Source organism: Oncorhynchus gorbuscha, linkage group LG26 (genome assembly GCF_021184085.1).
Source record: "Oncorhynchus gorbuscha isolate QuinsamMale2020 ecotype Even-year linkage group LG26, OgorEven_v1.0, whole genome shotgun sequence".
Taxonomy (NCBI): Eukaryota; Metazoa; Chordata; class Actinopteri; order Salmoniformes; family Salmonidae; genus Oncorhynchus; species Oncorhynchus gorbuscha.
In genome coordinates, this window is record NC_060198.1 from 2,329,774 (window position 1) to 2,350,325 (window position 20,552).

General features: G+C 43.5%; 1 protein-coding gene across 1 annotated transcript in view; it reads right to left on the reverse strand.

Annotated features, from left to right (window-relative positions):
- Positions 1 to 17,567, reverse strand: part of LOC124016386 — a 30,803-nt gene extending 13,236 nt beyond the window's left edge. The window contains exons 1-5 of the mRNA XM_046331948.1: positions 17,347 to 17,567; positions 11,938 to 13,791; positions 11,442 to 11,688; positions 10,374 to 10,473; positions 722 to 799 (exon numbers count right to left, since the gene is read on the reverse strand). Coding sequence (XP_046187904.1) covers positions 722 to 799; positions 10,374 to 10,473; positions 11,442 to 11,688; positions 11,938 to 13,791; positions 17,347 to 17,425 — 2,358 coding nt within the window. The 5' untranslated portion in view covers positions 17,426 to 17,567. The remainder of the gene's footprint in view (positions 1 to 721; positions 800 to 10,373; positions 10,474 to 11,441; positions 11,689 to 11,937; positions 13,792 to 17,346) is intronic.
- Between the last annotated feature and the right edge of the window lie 2,985 nt (positions 17,568 to 20,552).

Genomic DNA, 20,552 nt, shown 5'->3' on the forward strand with positions numbered 1-20,552 from the left:
CATCTGCATTGTGTTTCTACATCTGTATTGTGTTTCTACATCTGCATTGTGTTTCTACGTCTGCATTGTGTTTCTACATCTGAATTGTGTTTCTACATCTGCATTGTGTTTCTACGTCTGCATTGTGTTTCTACATTGTGGTTCTACATCTGCATTGTGTTTCTACATTGTGGTTCTACATCTGCATTGTGTTTCTACATCTGTATTGTGTTTCTACATCTGCATTGTGGTTCTACATCTGCATTGTGTTTCTACATCTGCATTGTGTTTCTACATCTGCATTGTGTTTCTACATCTGCATTGTGTTTCTACATCTCTATTGTGGTTCTACATCTGCATTGTGTTTCTACATCTGCATTGTGGTTCTACGTCTGCATTGTGTTTCTACGTCTGCATTGCTTGCTCTTTGGGGTTGTAGGCAGGGTTTCTGTAAAAGCACTGTGTCAACTGCTGATGTAAAAACGGCTTTATAAATACATTTGATTGATTGATTGACTTTGATTTCTTGATGCCGAGATTGCACAGTAGGCTAGATAACAGCCACTATGTGACAGAAGTTATTTGTTGCCACAAAAAGAGGATATTTTTCCAGGCTCCTGTTTTTAATTGAACCTACCTGTGATAAGGTTAGGAATTAGATAACAATGACAATGTGACCGTTTTTTGTTGTTGTATCTATTAAAAGAGATTGAACAGATGCAAGAGGTTCATGCATGCTTACATCTAGCACCTGTGACACTCGCACGTCCACCTCCAGAGTGATGTCACTGTAGCTGCCATCCAGAAAAGTCTGCTGGGACTGAAGACAGTAGAGGATACTGTTAGACTAGCTACTGAGTCAATGGGACTGAAGACAGTAGAGGATACTGTTAGACTAGCTACTGAGTCAGTGGGACTGAAGACAGTAGAGGATACTGTTAGACTAGCTACTGAGTCAGTGGGGCTGAAGACAGTAGAGGATACTGTTAGACTAGCTACTGAGTCAATGGGACTGAAGACAGTAGAGGATACTGTTAGACTAGCTACTGAGTCAATGGGACTGAAGACAGTAGAGGATACTGTTAGACTAGCTACTGAGTCAATGGGACTGAAGACAGTAGAGGATACTGTTAGACTAGCTACTGAGTCAATGGGACTGAAGACAGTAGAGGATACTGTTAAACTAGCTACTGAGTCAATGGGACTGAAGACAGTAGAGGATACTGTTAGACTAGCTACTGAGTCAATGGGACTGAAGACAGTAGAGGATACTGTTAGACTAGCTACTGAGTCAGTGGGACTGAAGACAGTAGAGGATACTGTTAGACTAGCTACTGAGTCAATGGGACTGAAGACAGTAGAGGATACTGTTAGACTAGCTACTGAGTCAATGGGACTGAAGACAGTAGAGGATACTGTTAAACTAGCTACTGAGTCAATGGGACTGAAGACAGTAGAGGATACTGTTAGACTAGCTACTGAGTAAGTGGGACTGAAGACAGTAGAGGATACTGTTAGACTAGCTACTGAGTCAATGGGACTGAAGACAGTAGAGGATACTGTTAGACTAGCTACTGAGTCAGTGGGACTGAAGACAGTAGAGGTTACTGTTAAACTAGCTACTGAGTCAATGGGACTGAAGACAGTAGAGGATACTGTTAGACTAGCTACTGAGTCAGTGGGACTGAAGACAGTAGACGTTACTGTTAAACTAGCTACTGAGTCAATGGGACTGAAGACAGTAGAGGATACTGTTAGACTAGCTACTGAGTCAATGGGACTGAAGACAGTAGAGGATACTGTTAGACTAGCTACTGAGTAAGTGGGACTGAAGACAGTAGAGGATACTGTTAGACTAGCTACTGAGTCAATGGGACTGAAGACAGTAGAGGATACTGTTAGACTAGCTACTGAGTCAGTGGGACTGAAGACAGTAGAGGTTACTGTTAAACTAGCTACTGAGTCAATGGGACTGAAGACAGTAGAGGATACTGTTAGACTAGCTACTGAGTCAATGGGACTGAAGACAGTAGAGGATACTGTTAGACTAGCTACTGAGTCAATGGGACTGAAGACAGTAGAGGATACTGTTAGACTAGCTACTGAGTCAATGGGACTGAAGACAGTAGAGGATACTGTTAGACTAGCTACTGAGTCAATGGGACTGAAGACAGTAGAGGATACTGTTAGACTAGCTACTGAGTCAATGGGACTGAAGACAGTAGAGGATACTGTTAGACTAGCTATTGAGTCAATAGGACTGAAGACAGTAGAGGATACTGTTAGACTAGCTACTGAGTCAATGGGACTGAAGACAGTAGAGGATACTGTTAGACTAGCTACTGAGTCAATGGGACTGAAGACAGTAGAGGATACTGTTAGACTAGCTACTGAGTAAGTGGGACTGAAGACAGTAGAGGATACTGTTAGACTAGCTACTGAGTCAATGGGACTGAAGACAGTAGAGGATACTGTTAGACTAGCTACTGAGTCAGTGGGACTGAAGACAGTAGAGGTTACTGTTAAACTAGCTACTGAGTCAATGGGACTGAAGACAGTAGAGGATACTGTTAGACTAGCTACTGAGTCAATGGGACTGAAGACAGTAGAGGATACTGTTAGACTAGCTACTGAGTCAATGGGACTGAAGACAGTAGAGGATACTGTTAGACTAGCTACTGAGTCAATGGGACTGAAGACAGTAGAGGATACTGTTAGACTAGCTACTGAGTCAATGGGACTGAAGACAGTAGAGGATACTGTTAGGCTAGCTACTGAGTCAATGGGACTGAAGACAGTAGAGGATACTGTTAGACTAGCTACTGAGTCAATGGGACTGAAGACAGTAGAGGATACTGTTAGACTAGCTACTGAGTCAATGGGACTGAAGACAGTAGAGGATACTGTTAGACTAGCTACTGAGTCAATGGGACTGAAGACAGTAGAGGATACTGTTAAACTAGCTACTGAGTCAATGGGACTGAAGACAGTAGAGGATACTGTTAGACTAGCTACTGAGTAAGTGGGACTGAAGACAGTAGAGGATACTGTTAGACTAGCTACTGAGTCAATGGGACTGAAGACAGTAGAGGATACTGTTAGACTAGCTACTGAGTCAGTGGGACTGAAGACAGTAGAGGTTACTGTTAAACTAGCTACTGAGTCAATGGGACTGAAGACAGTAGAGGATACTGTTAGACTAGCTACTGAGTCAGTGGGACTGAAGACAGTAGACGTTACTGTTAAACTAGCTACTGAGTCAATGGGACTGAAGACAGTAGAGGATACTGTTAGACTAGCTACTGAGTCAATGGGACTGAAGACAGTAGAGGATACTGTTAGACTAGCTACTGAGTAAGTGGGACTGAAGACAGTAGAGGATACTGTTAGACTAGCTACTGAGTCAATGGGACTGAAGACAGTAGAGGATACTGTTAGACTAGCTACTGAGTCAGTGGGACTGAAGACAGTAGAGGTTACTGTTAAACTAGCTACTGAGTCAATGGGACTGAAGACAGTAGAGGATACTGTTAGACTAGCTACTGAGTCAATGGGACTGAAGACAGTAGAGGATACTGTTAGACTAGCTACTGAGTCAATGGGACTGAAGACAGTAGAGGATACTGTTAGACTAGCTACTGAGTCAATGGGACTGAAGACAGTAGAGGATACTGTTAGACTAGCTACTGAGTCAATGGGACTGAAGACAGTAGAGGATACTGTTAGACTAGCTACTGAGTCAATGGGACTGAAGACAGTAGAGGATACTGTTAGACTAGCTATTGAGTCAATAGGACTGAAGACAGTAGAGGATACTGTTAGACTAGCTACTGAGTCAATGGGACTGAAGACAGTAGAGGATACTGTTAGACTAGCTACTGAGTCAATGGGACTGAAGACAGTAGAGGATACTGTTAGGCTAGCTACTGAGTCAATGGGACTGAAGACAGTAGAGGATACTGTTAGGCTAGCTACTGAGTCAATGGGACTGAAGACAGTAGAGGATACTGTTAGACTAGCTACTGAGTCAATGGGACTGAAGACAGTAGAGGATACTGTTAGACTAGCTACTGAGTCAATGGGACTGAAGACAGTAGAGGATACTGTTAGACTAGCTACTGAGTCAATGGGACTGAAGACAGTAGAGGATACTGTTAGGCTAGCTACTGAGTCAATGGGACTGAAGACAGTAGAGGATACTGTTAGGCTAGCTACTGAGTCAATGGGACTGAAGACAGTAGAGGATACTGTTAGACTAGCTACTGAGTCAATGGGACTGAAGACAGTAGAGGATACTGTTAAACTAGCTACTGAGTCAATGGGACTGAAGACAGTAGAGGATACTGTTAGACTAGCTACTGAGTCAATGGGACTGAAGACAGTAGAGGATACTGTTAGACTAGCTACTGAGTCAATGGGACTGAAGACAGTAGAGGATACTGTTAAACTAGCTACTGAGTCAATGGGACTGAAGACAGTAGAGGATACTGTTAGACTAGCTACTGAGTAAGTGGGACTGAAGACAGTAGAGGATACTGTTAGACTAGCTACTGAGTCAATGGGACTGAAGACAGTAGAGGATACTGTTAGACTAGCTACTGAGTCAGTGGGACTGAAGACAGTAGAGGTTACTGTTAAACTAGCTACTGAGTCAATGGGACTGAAGACAGTAGAGGATACTGTTAGACTAGCTACTGAGTCAATGGGACTGAAGACAGTAGAGGATACTGTTAGACTAGCTACTGAGTCAATGGGACTGAAGACAGTAGAGGATACTGTTAGACTAGCTACTGAGTCAATGGGACTGAAGACAGTAGAGGATACTGTTAGACTAGCTACTGAGTAAGTGGGACTGAAGACATTAGAGGATACTGTTAGACTAGCTACTGAGTCAATGGGACTGAAGACAGTAGAGGATACTGTTAGACTAGCTACTGAGTCAATGGGACTGAAGACAGTAGAGGATACTGTTAGACTAGCTACTGAGTCAATGGGACTGAAGACAGTAGAGGATACTGTTAGACTAGCTACTGAGTCAATGGGACTGAAGACAGTAGAGGATACTGTTAGACTAGCTACTGAGTCAATGGGACTGAAGACAGTAGAGGATACTGTTAGACTAGCTACTGAGTCAATGGGACTGAAGACAGTAGAGGATACTGTTAGACTAGCTACTGAGTCAATGGGACTGAAGACAGTAGAGGATACTGTTAGACTAGCTACTGAGTCAGTGGGACTGAAGACAGTAGAGGATACTGTTAGACTAGCTACTGAGTCAATGGGACTGAAGACAGTAGAGGATACTGTTAGACTAGCTACTGAGTCAATGGGACTGAAGACAGTAGAGGATACTGTTAAACTAGCTACTGAGTCAATGGGACTGAAGACAGTAGAGGATACTGTTAGACTAGCTACTGAGTAAGTGGGACTGAAGACAGTAGAGGATACTGTTAGACTAGCTACTGAGTCAATGGGACTGAAGACAGTAGAGGATACTGTTAGACTAGCTACTGAGTCAGTGGGACTGAAGACAGTAGAGGTTACTGTTAAACTAGCTACTGAGTCAATGGGACTGAAGACAGTAGAGGATACTGTTAGACTAGCTACTGAGTCAATGGGACTGAAGACAGTAGAGGATACTGTTAGACTAGCTACTGAGTCAATGGGACTGAAGACAGTAGAGGATACTGTTAGACTAGCTACTGAGTCAATGGGACTGAAGACAGTAGAGGATACTGTTAGACTAGCTACTGAGTCAATGGGACTGAAGACAGTAGAGGATACTGTTAGACTAGCTACTGAGTCAGTGGGACTGAAGACAGTAGAGGTTACTGTTAAACTAGCTACTGAGTCAATGGGACTGAAGACAGTAGAGGATACTGTTAGACTAGCTACTGAGTCAATGGGACTGAAGACAGTAGAGGATACTGTTAGACTAGCTACTGAGTCAATGGGACTGAAGACAGTAGAGGATACTGTTAGACTAGCTACTGAGTCAATGGGACTGAAGACAGTAGAGGATACTGTTAGACTAGCTACTGAGTCAATGGGACTGAAGACAGTAGAGGATACTGTTAGGCTAGCTACTGAGTCAATGGGACTGAAGACAGTAGAGGATACTGTTAGACTAGCTACTGAGTCAATGGGACTGAAGACAGTAGAGGATACTGTTAGACTAGCTACTGAGTCAATGGGACTGAAGACAGTAGAGGATACTGTTAGACTAGCTACTGAGTCAATGGGACTGAAGACAGTAGAGGATACTGTTAGACTAGCTACTGAGTCAATGGGACTGAAGACAGTAGAGGATACTGTTAGACTAGCTACTGAGTCAATGGGACTGAAGACAGTAGAGGATACTGTTAGACTAGCTACTGAGTCAATGGGACTGAAGACAGTAGAGGATACTGTTAGACTAGCTACTGAGTCAATGGGACTGAAGACAGTAGAGGATACTGTTAGACTAGCTACTGAGTCAGTGGGACTGAAGACAGTAGAGGTTACTGTTAAACTAGCTACTGAGTCAATGGGACTGAAGACAGTAGAGGATACTGTTAGACTAGCTACTGAGTCAATGGGACTGAAGACAGTAGAGGATACTGTTAGACTAGCTACTGAGTCAATGGGACTGAAGACAGTAGAGGATACTGTTAGACTAGCTACTGAGTCAATGGGACTGAAGACAGTAGAGGATACTGTTAGACTAGCTACTGAGTCAATGGGACTGAAGACAGTAGAGGATACTGTTAGGCTAGCTACTGAGTCAATGGGACTGAAGACAGTAGAGGATACTGTTAGGCTAGCTACTGAGTCAATGGGACTGAAGACAGTAGAGGATACTGTTAGACTAGCTACTGAGTCAATGGGACTGAAGACAGTAGAGGATACTGTTAGACTAGCTACTGAGTCAATGGGACTGAAGACAGTAGAGGATACTGTTAGACTAGCTACTGAGTCAATGGGACTGAAGACAGTAGAGGATACTGTTAGACTAGCTACTGAGTCAATGGGACTGAAGACAGTAAAGGATACTGTTAGGCTAGCTACTGAGTCAATGGGACTGAAGACAGTAGAGGATACTGTTAGACTAGCTACTGAGTCAATGGGACTGAAGACAGTAGAGGATACTGTTAGACTAGCTACTGAGTCAATGGGACTGAAGACAGTAGAGGATACTACTGAGTTAGACTAGCTACTGAGTCAATGGGACTGAAGACAGTAGAGGATACTGTTAGACTAGCTACTGAGTCAATGGGACTGAAGACAGTAGAGGATACTGAGTCAGTCAATGGGACTGAAGACAGTAGAGGATACTGTTAGACTAGCTACTGAGTCAATGGGACTGAAGACAGTAGAGGATACTGTTAGACTAGCTACTGAGTCAATGGGACTGAAGACAGTAGAGGATACTGTTAGACTAGCTACTGAGTCAATGGGACTGAAGACAGTAGAGGATACTGTTAGACTAGCTACTGAGTCAATGGGACTGAAGACAGTAGAGGATACTGTTAGACTAGCTACTGAGTCAATGGGACTGAAGACAGTAGAGGATACTGTTAGACTAGCTACTGAGTCAATGGGACTGAAGACAGTAGAGGATACTGTTAGACTAGCTACTGAGTCAATGGGACTGAAGACAGTAGAGGATACTGTTAGACTAGCTACTGAGTCAATGGGACTGAAGACAGTAGAGGATACTGTTAGGCTAGCTACTGAGTCAATGGGACTGAAGACAGTAGAGGATACTGTTAGACTAGCTACTGAGTCAATGGGACTGAAGACAGTAGAGGATACTGTTAGACTAGCTACTGAGTCAATGGGACTGAAGACAGTAGAGGATACTGTTAGACTAGCTACTGAGTCAATGGGACTGAAGACAGTAGAGGATACTGTTAGACTAGCTACTGAGTCAATGGGACTGAAGACAGTAGAGGATACTGTTAGACTAGCTACTGAGTCAATGGGACTGAAGACAGTAGAGGATACTGTTAGACTAGCTACTGAGTCAATGGGACTGAAGACAGTAGAGGATACTGTTAGACTAGCTACTGAGTCAATGGGACTGAAGACAGTAGAGGATACTGTTAGACTAGCTACTGAGTCAATGGGACTGAAGACAGTAGAGGATACTGTTAGACTAGCTACTGAGTCAATGGGACTGAAGACAGTAGAGGATACTGTTAGACTAGCTACTGAGTCAATGGGACTGAAGACAGTAGAGGATACTGTTAGACTAGCTACTGAGTCAATGGGACTGAAGACAGTAGAGGATACTGTTAGACTAGCTACTGAGTCAATGGGACTGAAGACAGTAGAGGATACTGTTAGACTAGCTACTGAGTCAGTGGGACTGAAGACAGTAGAGGATACTGTTAGACTAGCTACTGAGTCAATGGGACTGAAGACAGTAGAGGATACTGTTAGACTAGCTACTGAGTCAATGGGACTGAAGACAGTAGAGGATACTGTTAGACTAGCTACTGAGTCAATGGGACTGAAGACAGTAGAGGATACTGTTAGACTAGCTACTGAGTCAATGGGACTGAAGACAGTAGAGGATACTGTTAGACTAGCTACTGAGTCAATGGGACTGAAGACAGTAGAGGATACTGTTAGACTAGCTACTGAGTCAATGGGACTGAAGACAGTAGAGGATACTGTTAGACTAGCTACTGAGTCAATGGGACTGAAGACAGTAGAGGATACTGTTAGACTAGCTACTGAGTCAATGGGACTGAAGACAGTAGAGGATACTGTTAGACTAGCTACTGAGTCAATGGGACTGAAGACAGTAGAGGATACTGTTAGACTAGCTACTGAGTCAATGGGACTGAAGACAGTAGAGGATACTGTTAGACTAGCTACTGAGTCAATGGGACTGAAGACAGTAGAGGATACTGTTAGACTAGCTACTGAGTCAATGGGACTGAAGACAGTAGAGGATACTGTTAGACTAGCTACTGAGTCAATGGGACTGAAGACAGTAGAGGATACTGTTAGACTAGCTACTGAGTCAATGGGACTGAAGACAGTAGAGGATACTGTTAGACTAGCTACTGAGTCAATGGGACTGAAGACAGTAGAGGATACTGTTAGACTAGCTACTGAGTCAATGGGACTGAAGACAGTAGAGGATACTGTTAGACTAGCTACTGAGTCAATGGGACTGAAGACAGTAGAGGATACTGTTAGACTAGCAATACTGAGTCAATGGGACTGAAGACAGTAGAGGATTTACTGTTACTGTTAGACTAGCTACTGAGTCAATGGGACTGAAGACAGTAGAGGATACTGTTAGACTAGCTACTGAGTCAATGGGACTGAAGACAGTAGAGGATACTGTTAGACTAGCTACTGAGTCAATGGGACTGAAGACAGTAGAGGATACTGTTAGACTAGCTACTGAGTCAATGGGACTGAAGACAGTAGAGGATACTGTTAGACTAGCTACTGAGTCAATGGGACTGAAGATAGTAGAGGATACTGTTAGACTAGCTACTGAGTCAATGTAATTTAACCAGGTGTTTTAAGGTTATGCAATCTTACATCACTGGGAACATGAACACCTGCTGTCCTGTCAGCAAAGCTATATTAGCACTTGTTTTATGAGACGCTCCTACCAGGTGTTCTGAACTGTCTGTAAAGAGCACGTAAATCCTGCATATGATAGACCATAATATTTGAAAGGATATTTGATGGGTTCTCTAATCATCCAAAACAGTGATAGAGATACACTGTGGAGGACACAGGTCTGTATAGGAGCCTGACAAATACAGCTGTTCTCCTGAGTGCTTTAGACTGGGGACTGCCTGGGGTTGCCGGGGGCTGCCGGGAGGCTGGGGGCTGACTCTACAGGCCAATACTACATGGCTGTGTTTACACAGGGAGCCCAATTCTGATATTTTTCCACAAATTGGTCTTTTTACCAATTTGATTGTTCAAAAGACCAATTAATGAGAAAAAAATAAACACAGCCATAGACACACATAGACAAACACAAACACTCACAGATATACACACACAGATCCAGACACATGCCCTGCCGTCACACACAGGACTCAGTAATGAATTCACTGTCTGGCGCAGCAGAAAATACAGTGTCATGTTTTTATGGCAGCTTTGTAATGATTTGCCAGCTACTCTCCTGGGACGTATCATAACCGGGATAACATCCACCCCTGCAGATGTGTGTTCTTGTATTCCTCATGGTCTGAATTAGTCTAAATCGGTTTCCCCTGTAGGCAATAATGAAGTCTTTTTTGTTGTTGTATATATTTGGCAATTATTGCTTTATTGGATTTTTTCAGAAATAGCATTAGACCGGATTCAAACCAGTGAAGTACTTTTGTGCCATCTGAATATTGTAGAGAGCAAAGGTGAGATCCAGGTCTTACCAGTGTGACTGTCCCCGTCACCGTGCTTTTGAAGACAGCCTTGGCAAACACCCAGTGTCCATCTGTTGCATTCTCAGCTAAGACGTCAGCACACCGCATCCTGGAGTTCACAAACAGACCAACTATGAACTCATTAAAGAAAGCAATTGTTGTGAACGACTCAGAAATGAAACATTGAGGGGACGCAAACCTGATTCAGACGTGTTATAAACGTGTTACCCCCTTTACAAGTCAACACCACAACTAGAGATGAGGATGCAGCATTCCAGACATCCTACCCTGTAAAGGCCTATTTGGCTTCTTGTTGTGCCAAAGAAGCTTCGTTCAAGGTAATAATGTGAGCTGTCCCATGTCCTGTATAGCCAAGTGTGGCTCATTTGGTAGAGCATGGTGCTTACAACGCCAGGGTTGTGGGTTCAATTCCCGTGGGTGAACAGTATGAAAATATATGCACATGCAAATACAGTAAGTTGCTCTCAATAAGAGCATCTGCTAAATGACTCAAATGTCTGTGTGTCCTAGAGTGTTTGGCCAGTAACCGAAAGGTTTTTCTGGTTTCTGGATCGAATCCCTGAGCTGACAAGGTACAAATCTGTTGTTCTGCCCCTGAACAAGGCTGTTAACCCACTGTTCCCCAGTAGGTTGTCATTGTAAGTAAGAATTTCTTCTTAACTGACTTGCCTAGTGAAATAAAGGTTACATTTAAAAAATAAAAAATAAAGTGAATATAGCGATCTCCCTTTTACAGGAGTACAGTGTTTGATTTGAGTCAGAAATGATTCTGCGTGAACCGACTGGTACGATAATGTAAAACATTCTAATTTTGTCAGAAGTTCCGTTCATGAATGTCAAGGTATCACAAATGTGACCCAAAGAGGAACCAAGTCTACAGCCGTCTTAAATGAATCACACACCACCTGTTACAATCTTTCCCCTTGTGTATTTTTGGTTTGGCTGTTTATAGCACTTCTGGAGGGAACTGTGGCTATACAGACCCATGACAAAGGACACATTCTCTCTCTGTCTCTGTCTCTCTCTCACACACACACACAAAATCCCCACACTCACCTGGATCCGTTAGTGTAGTGAACCACCAATGACCTCCCCACTATACTGTTCGGCCCTGTCATCGGCATATTCCCGTCCAAATACTGAGTCTGTGTCTGGTTCTGATCCGTCAGCATCCCGAACTTCCCACTGATGTCCCCGGTCTCATACTCATCCACAGTCCCTGACCCCGGGGCAGGAGAAGTAGACACATTCCAGGAGAAGGGGTTGAAGTGGTCCATGACGTTGTTGTCCGAGCAGGGCTCTCCTGTAATATTAATAATAATATGCTTTATTTGATAAAAGCCTTTCACAAAATGAGGGGAAAGGATTGATACTTTGCGTTTTTAAAAATTAAGATTTTATCAAGTCATCCGTTCATATTACAAAAGAGTTACAACTTTGAAATTAATTAACAGATATACACACAAAGGCTGAACAAACAGTCAGAACACTAGAGGACTTTCACAACACTCAAGGACATCTGGCTCCCATTGTAAAGTACATGAAATAGTACCTGTGGTACTGATAGGCAGCATGTGGACGTGGTAGCCCCCAGCCCTGGAGCTGAGTCCAGCCAGGGAGACGTCCATCATGGTTGGGCCCTGAGGGAAAGCCTGGGAGAACCGGATTTGGCCCCTAGAGACCCCTGGTCCATGCCAGGGGCCCAAGACCGCCGCGGGCATCCGGACCTCCGTGAGGTTAGCACAGGCTATCCTGGGGGTGGCACCCTCCGCACTGTGGATCACCACCGATCGACCAATCATGGAGCCCGACCTGGCGGGAAGTGACAACCAGGAAGTGGTATCCGTGAAGAAGTGTTTGGCCGACGCCCCACCCACTCGGGTCCCCAGGTCGAGGGTGCTGTGCTTTTTGGAGAGGTCCCCCACCTCACAGGAAAAGGGGCTGGAGGGGCCACAGTGGAGGGCGTAGCTCAAATCCTTTGTGTCCACGTTGAAGGGGTTCCAGTGGTCCCCCGTGGTCCCACACCTCCCCTTGTCCGTGTCTGTCTCCGAGCTGATAGGATACATGTGGATGTGCCAGTGGTGGTTACGTGTAGCGGTCTCAGAGGGTCTCCCATAGGACAGATCCATGAAGACTGTGACATCAGACAACGGGTTGCTCTTGAGTTGGACGAACTGGACCATGCCCACCACAGGGTGACGGAATGTAGCCCTGGCTACATGCACCTCTCCTGGGTAGCTTATGTAGGTGCACAGGAACCTAGTTCCATCCGGACGGTGGATTACCACAGACCGACCCACTATGCTGTTCTGTCCGAACAGAGGGAGGTTGAAGTCTGTGAAAACTGCTTCCATCACAGCTTTACCCTCTAGTGACCCATGCCTGGCGCTGAGGTCCCCTACTTCATACCGGTCATGGGTCGACCCAGGTCCAGAGGGGTAGGTGGGATCTTTAGTGTCCATCCCAAACGGGTTCCAATGGCCTCCAACGTTGTCGTTGGAGCAGGTCGTCGGCGGCGGTGACCTCATAGGAGGTGTGGGGAAGTGGTGGATGTGATAGGGTCCGACTCGGCTCCCCAGATTGGTCAGATTCACTCTCAGTTTTGTGACTTCGAACGGCGAGTCCTGCCTAAAGAGGAAGTAACCCTTGACCCCTCTCATGTTCACCAGGGCGCTCACCTCCTTCCTATTCATTTGTCTGATCTCAGCGCACATATAACTCGAAGACCCCAGTTTGAGGAGAGCAAAGCGGGTGTTGGAGCTGAAGCTAGCAAGGTCCAAACGAGACTTGACGGGTGTAAGAGGGCTGCCTACTTTCAGTTCCCCAAGCTGGGTGAGAGATGAAGGTTCCAGACTATCCAGAAGAGCCTTACAGTCTCTAGCAGAACTCTGCGACGTCAAGATGGTGATGTTGGTTGCCGTAGCACCGACCTGACCAATCGTTGCCAAGTTTGCGAGGACCCTGGCGTGGGTCTGTCCGACGTTCTGCCTGATGTAAATGTCGCCGGCGACCGAGCTGAAGAACCTGGCCTGCCACGTCTGAACTGTGGTTTGACCGCTTATGACTGTACAAGCTTTAGTGCCGTTGCACGTCTCCAAGGTCAACGAAAGGTCTTCCAGATTTGACCTCTGCTTAAATAGACCGGACATATTAACAGTGGTGTTGGATGAGAATGGATCAAAGGTGAACTTGAAGATGCTCGCTCCTACGTTGGCTTCAAGGCAAGGCTGAGCAAAATGGCCGAACATCACAGGGAACACACTCAGGGAAAAGTTGAGCGACGAATCACAGGTTCCGGTACCGGTGACGTTTATGGTCGCCGTCTGATTAGTGGAGTCAAACCGCACCCATCCCGTGACTCCCCCCATGTTTAGGTTGGCCTGAAACTGGATGCAGGAACTGAAACCTGAAAAACACAGCCAAACAGACAGAGAGACATACAGACAGACAAACGTGGAAGTAAATAAGTGCACAAGGAGGTACGTCCCTGTTGTGTTACATATGAATTGTTTTGGAGTGTTCACATGCTTTGCCATTATGGACGTAATAACTGACAGGTGTAGTAATTGATATTGATCTTTCTCATTTCTCAAGGAAGTTCTTAAAGGTCCACTGCAGCCATTTTTATCTAAATATTATTTCTGGGTCACAAATAAGTACCTTAATGTGATCGTTCTCAATTAAAATGGTCGAAAAGAAACCAAAATATCTTCTTGGTAAAGGGCCATTTCTCAAGGTAGAATTTCGCTAGGACTGGTCTCAGTTGGGAGGGGGAAACTGAAAACTAGCTGTTATTGGCAGAGACGTTTGGAACTCTCTTTTTTATTGGTCTATTAACTAATTACCAGGCAGGCCAAAGCTCCATCCCACCAAAACAGGCTGAAATTTCTGACGGTCTTTTCAAACAGCTCTTACACTAAAAGGTCATTATTATAATCTTCACAATTTCACAGTATTATTTCAACCACTATGAGGGCCATAGTGTGGAAATATATATAAAACACAGGAATTCATGTTTTTGCCTGCACTAGGCCTTTTAGGATAATCTTAAAGTGGTTTATGATATTTCTTCAAGCTTAAGCATTGACGACTATACAGTAGCAGTGGTTAAACTGACATATTTTCCAAGGCATGTAGAAAGGGTTTCCCCCACTATTACAGTCACTTCATCATTACTGTAATGTCAATAGCTAGTATATTTTTATCATTACTGTAATGTCAATAGCTAGTATATTTTTATCACTATTGTAATGTCAATAGCGAGTATATTTTCAACATTACTGTAATGTCAATAGCTAGTATATATTTTTTATCATTACTGTAATGTCAATAGCTAGTATATTTTCATCATTACTGTAATGTCAATAGCTAGTATATTTTTATCATCACTGTAATGTCAATAGCTAGTATATTTTCATCATCACTGTAAGGTCAATAGTGGTGGAACAAGTACCCAATTGTCATACTTGAGTAAAAGTAAAGATACACTAATAGAAAATGACTCAAGTGACCCAGTAAAATCCTACTTGAGTAAATATCTAAAAGTATTTCGTTTTAAATATACTTAAGTATCAAAAGTAAATGTAATTGCTAAAATATACTTAAGTATCAAAAGTATAAATCATTTAAAATTCCTTATATTATCCAAACCAGACGGCACCATTTTCTTGTTTTTTTTTATTTACGGATAGCCAGGGGCACAATTCAACGCTCAGAAATCATTTACAAACAAATCATTTACACGACTTCCGCCAAAGTCAGTCCCTCTCCTTGTTCGGCCGGCGTTCGGCGGTCGACGTCGCCGGCTTTCTAGCCATTGCCGATCCACTTTCATTTTCCATTTGTTTTGTCTTTGTTTTACACACCTGGTTCCAAATGACATGTTCATTATTTAACCCTCTGTTTTCCACATAATTTTTGTGCGTGATTGTTTTATTGTATGTTCGGTCCGTTGTTTTGTGGGCTTGGTATGTACGACTTGTTATTTGATATTTTGAGTAAAGTTACAAGTGTTACTCATCTCTGCTGTCATGCGCCTGACTCCTATGCACCAGCTACACACAGAACATTACAGCATGTGTGTTTAGTGAGTCCACCAGATCAGAAGCAGTAGGGATGAGTGTGTGAATTAGACAATTTTTCTGTCCTGCTAAGCATTGAAAATGTAATAGTCTTTAAGAATATAGTGAAGTAAAAGTAAAGGTTGTCAAAAATATAAATTGTAAAGTACAGATACCCAAATCAACTACTTAAGTAGTACTTTAAAGTAGTTTTACTTAAGTACTTTACACCACTGAATGTCAATAATGTAACGACGTTCTGTCTGTTGTATGAAGAGAGTCAGACCGAAATGCAGCGTGTAGGTTACTCATGACTTTAATGAAGATAAATGCGGTACATGAAATAACTGTATAAGAAAACAACAAACGGAACGTGAACTAATTACAGCCTATCTGGTGACTAACACAGAGACAGGTACAAACACCCACAAAATACAACGCGAACTCAGGCTGCCTAAATACGGTTCCCAATCAGAGACAACGATAAGCAGCTGACTCCAAGTGAGAATCGCCTCAGGCAGCCAAGCCTAACTAGACACACCCCAATATCATACACAATCCCAATTACTACAAACCCCAACACGAAAACACAACATATAAACCCATGTCACACCCTGGCTTACCCAAACATATACCAAAAACACAAAATATAATGACCAGGGCGTGACAAATAATTAGTACATTTCATCATCACTGTAATTTTAAAAGCTAGTATATTTAACGTGAGACGATGACAGATAGCTGCAGCGAATTAGTAATAGTAACTAATCAACATGCATGTAGTAGAAAACAGATACCAGTTAATATACCTTCATATTCTAGCCGAATGATAGCCTATGTCTCAGGACTGTTATGAATGTAAGGTATGCAGTAAACATCCATATTAGGATATCTGGAGGAAGTAAACAAAGCACCTATGAACGTGAGCTATTGGACTCTACCTCTCACTTAACCGATATGCCCCCTTACCAGGAGTATACTGCTCACCTGATCTAAGCTAGTGACACACATTGAAATTACACTGGTCTCATGTAACACATGAATGGATTTCATACAAGAGCTCAACTCAGCCATAGAGAATAGGCTACTGGCGCCAAAGACTGCTGCGTGAGCCAAGCCATGTATTAAGGATGAATGAAATGGCTATCACCCTTGCTACCCATTGGGCCGATAACATTGTCTGAAACTATAGTGCACTACTTTTGACTAAAGCCCTATGTAGGGAATAGGGTGCTATTTGGGAAGCAGACATTGTCTCTCAGCGCATGTAATTCTACCAATTAGCCTGGGTAGCCCTGAGAAATGCTACAGTATCAAATGACATTCATAGCTGCTACGGGTGGAGTGTATGTATCTAAGGGTGAAAAGGTAATAACAGAGTAATATGTAAATATACACCACAGGTGTGTTCTGAACCTGTGACCATGCAGAAGACAACTCCATTGGAACATCACTGTGATTTTTAACAGCAAGTTTGAAAGATTAGTTTGATACTTGATAGATTAGTTTGATACTTGATCGATTAGTTTGATACCTGAAAGATTAGTTTGATACTTGGTAGATTAGTTTGATACTTGAAAGATTATTTTGTTACTTGATAGATTAGTTTGATACTTGATGGATTCGTTTGATACTTGATAGATTAGTTTGATTGATTGAATAAAACTAAGTATTCAGAAAGAAACTGTATTGATCATAATCTCTTTTTAGGGACAGTTAATAGGATAGTTAACAATCAATTATTAACTAAGCAAGTGGATTTCAAGGTGTAAATGTTATGTGACCTTTTTCCACACCCTCTACAGTAAATCACGTAAACAGCACTTCGTATACAAAAGAACTGCAAACTAACCAGGCTTAAGTATTGCAAAAGTATTTCAAAAACCATTTGACGTACTTACCCAGAAAAGCCAACAGCACGACAACTGGAACAAGGCACATATTGGCAAATGTGTGTATTGTACTAATGTATGAAAACATGCAAAAAATAAAACCAATTCAAAATGTACATGTAAAATCAGATCAGAAGTGGATAATAAAACGTTGAGTGTGTGGAAGAGAGATCAGAGTGTGTGTCTGTGTGCGAGCGAGTGTGTGTGTGTGTGATTGGTCTCAGAAGGAACAACCGTGTGTGTGTGTGTGAGAGATGTGTGTGCAGCCTCCCTCTCTGTGCCTCTCTCTCTCCCAGCATCAACCCCTGCTGTTTAAGCAGCTGATTGGTCCAGCCAACACCACTGTATCTATTCTATGGAGCATAGGAGGGGCTGGCTGGCTGGTTGGTTGGGTGATTGACTGAGTGACTGCCTGACTGGCTGTTTAGCTGACTGGTTGGCTTAATGACTGATTGGCTGGCTGACTGGCTAGTTGAATAACTGGTTGGCTGACTGACTGACTGACTGATCGACGGGCTGAATGACTGACTGGCTGGATAGCTGAATGACTGACTGACTGGCTGGTTAGCTGAATGACTGACTTACTGACTGGCCAGCTGGCTGGTTGGCTGACTGACTGGCTGGATAGCTGAATGACTGACTGACTGGCTGGTTAGCTGAATGACTGACTTACTGACTGGCCGGCTGGCTGGTTGTCTGACTGACTGGCTGGCAGAATGACTGACTGACTGGCTGGTTAGCTGAATGACTGACTGACTGGCTGGTTAGCTGAATGACTGACTTACTGACTGGCCAGCTGGCTGGTTGGCTGACTGACTGGCTGGATAGCTGAATGACTGACTGACTGGCTGGTTAGCTGAATGACTGACTTACTGACTGGCCGGCTGGCTGGTTGGCTGACTGACTGGCTGGCAGAATGACTGACTGACTGGCTGGATAGCTGAATGACTGACTGACTGGCTGGTTAGCTGAATGACTGACTTACTGACTGGCCGGCTGGCTGGTTGGCTGACTGACTGGCTGGCAGAATGACTGACTGTGTGACTTGACAGTTTGTCTGTCGGACTGGATGACTGGTTGGTTGGCTGACCGACTGGCTGGGGGGGAACTCCCCCTGATCTAATCTCTATGGTCACACTATGAGGCTATAGCTTTGTGAACACACACTGATGCCTGTAAATATGATGAACAATAACGCATGTGGATACATGCACACTCACAAAGTACATAGACACACACAGAATTACCCGTACACATACACACAAACTCAAAGTCACAGCTGACACAACGCCTATACAGGCTGATGACCACACAGTACATAGAATTACACATTAATATTTTCACACAAGTACAAATACACACAATGGTTATGTGGACAGGAAACCCATATTAGGGATTTCCTGAGCCCAAGTCCACACACACACACACACACACACACACACACACACACACACACACACACACACACACACACACACACACACACACACACACACACACACACACACACACACACACACACACACACACACACACACATTCAGACACACACAGAAAAAATACATGAACAAGTTAATGAACAAGTGATTGAGAGATTAAATACATGAATGATCAGAAGAGATATGGAATGAGTAGAAAAGGAGGAGAGACTTTTAGTTGGGGGCTGTTCTTTATTCAGTTTGAAATATTGTGTTGTTATTTATATATTATTTTTAGTTTATGATTAGAGTTTTTAACCCATAGGATAACCCTTTTTGCTTCTATGTTAGAACCCTGTTGGGTTCCGTGTAGAACCTTCTGTAGAAAGGGTTCTACGTGGAACTCAAAAGGGTTCTACCTGCAACCAAAAAGAGTTCTTCAAAAGGGTCCTCCTGAGGTTTTAGAAAGCACCTTGTTTCTAAGAGTGTAGGATCTCTTCATTGATGGTATTTTAAAGTACGTTTTAAGTTGAACTTTTACTCTATGAACCATTTCACCTTGAGGGGGAAAGAAATATCCTGTACTGTAGTAAGCCAGAACTGTACTATTCAAAAACAGTGTATTGGTAGTCCTATAGGGATGTGAGTTAAGGGCGCAAAAATATCTTACATATCTACATTTATGGTGCTTGAGTATTTTATGCCGGTCTGGAATCTTGAATGAAACTCAGTTGTGTTGTTCCGGATGCTATATCATCAGTGCATGTTATTTTACTTAAGGTTCTTAATTGGTTTAATTGATTGGGGATTTCAGCATCTGGTCAGAAAACCAGTGTGTGGATCAGAAAACCAGTCATGTCACGACTTCCGCCGAGGTTGGCTCTCCTGCCCGTTCAGGCTGTGCTCGGCGGTCGTCGTCACCGTCCTATTAGCCACTACCGATCCCTTTTCGGTTATCTGTTGGTTTTGTCTGATTGTTTTCACCTGTGTGTTAGTTAATTAGTATCTGTATATAATGTAGGTTGTCCTGCCCTTGTTTTGTGCGGGATTGTTTGTTTTTGTCATTTCGTTTCGGCTGTCGGTGTTTTTGTGTTTTATTTCTCCGGTTTGTCTGTTATTTCCTGTTTTGGATATTTTCACCCTGTTTGTATTTTGGGTTGTCCGTGTTTATTTTTGTTCACCGGAGAATAAACCTCTATTTCACTATTTGCTCTCTGCGCCTGATTCCACCCACCTTGACTAGTCGTGACAAGTCAAGTATCTGGTGTGACTCATGCAGCGCAACACATCTCCTTCGCATAGAGTTGATTGTGGCCTGTGGATTGTTGTCCCACTCCTCTTCAATGGCTGCGCAAAGTTGTTGGATATTGGCAGGAACTGGAACACGCTTTCGTACACGTTGATCCAGAGCATTCCAAACATGCTTAATGGGTGACATGTCTGGTGAGTATGCAGACCACGGAAGAACTGGGACATTTTCAGGTTCCAGGAATTGTATACAGATGCTTGCGACATGGGGCAGTGCATTATCATGCTGAAACATGAGGTGAATGGCACGACAATGCAATTGCAATTGAGAAAATGCAATTGTGTTCATTGTCTGTAGCTTATGCCTGCCTATACCATGACCCCACTGCCCCCATGGGCCACTCTGTTCACAACTTTAGCATCAGCCAACCTTTCACACACACGATGCCATACATGCTGTCTGCCATCTGCCCGGTACAATTGAAACCGAGATTAATTCGCAAAGAGCACACTTTTCCAGCGTGCCAGTGGCCATCGAAGGTGAGCATT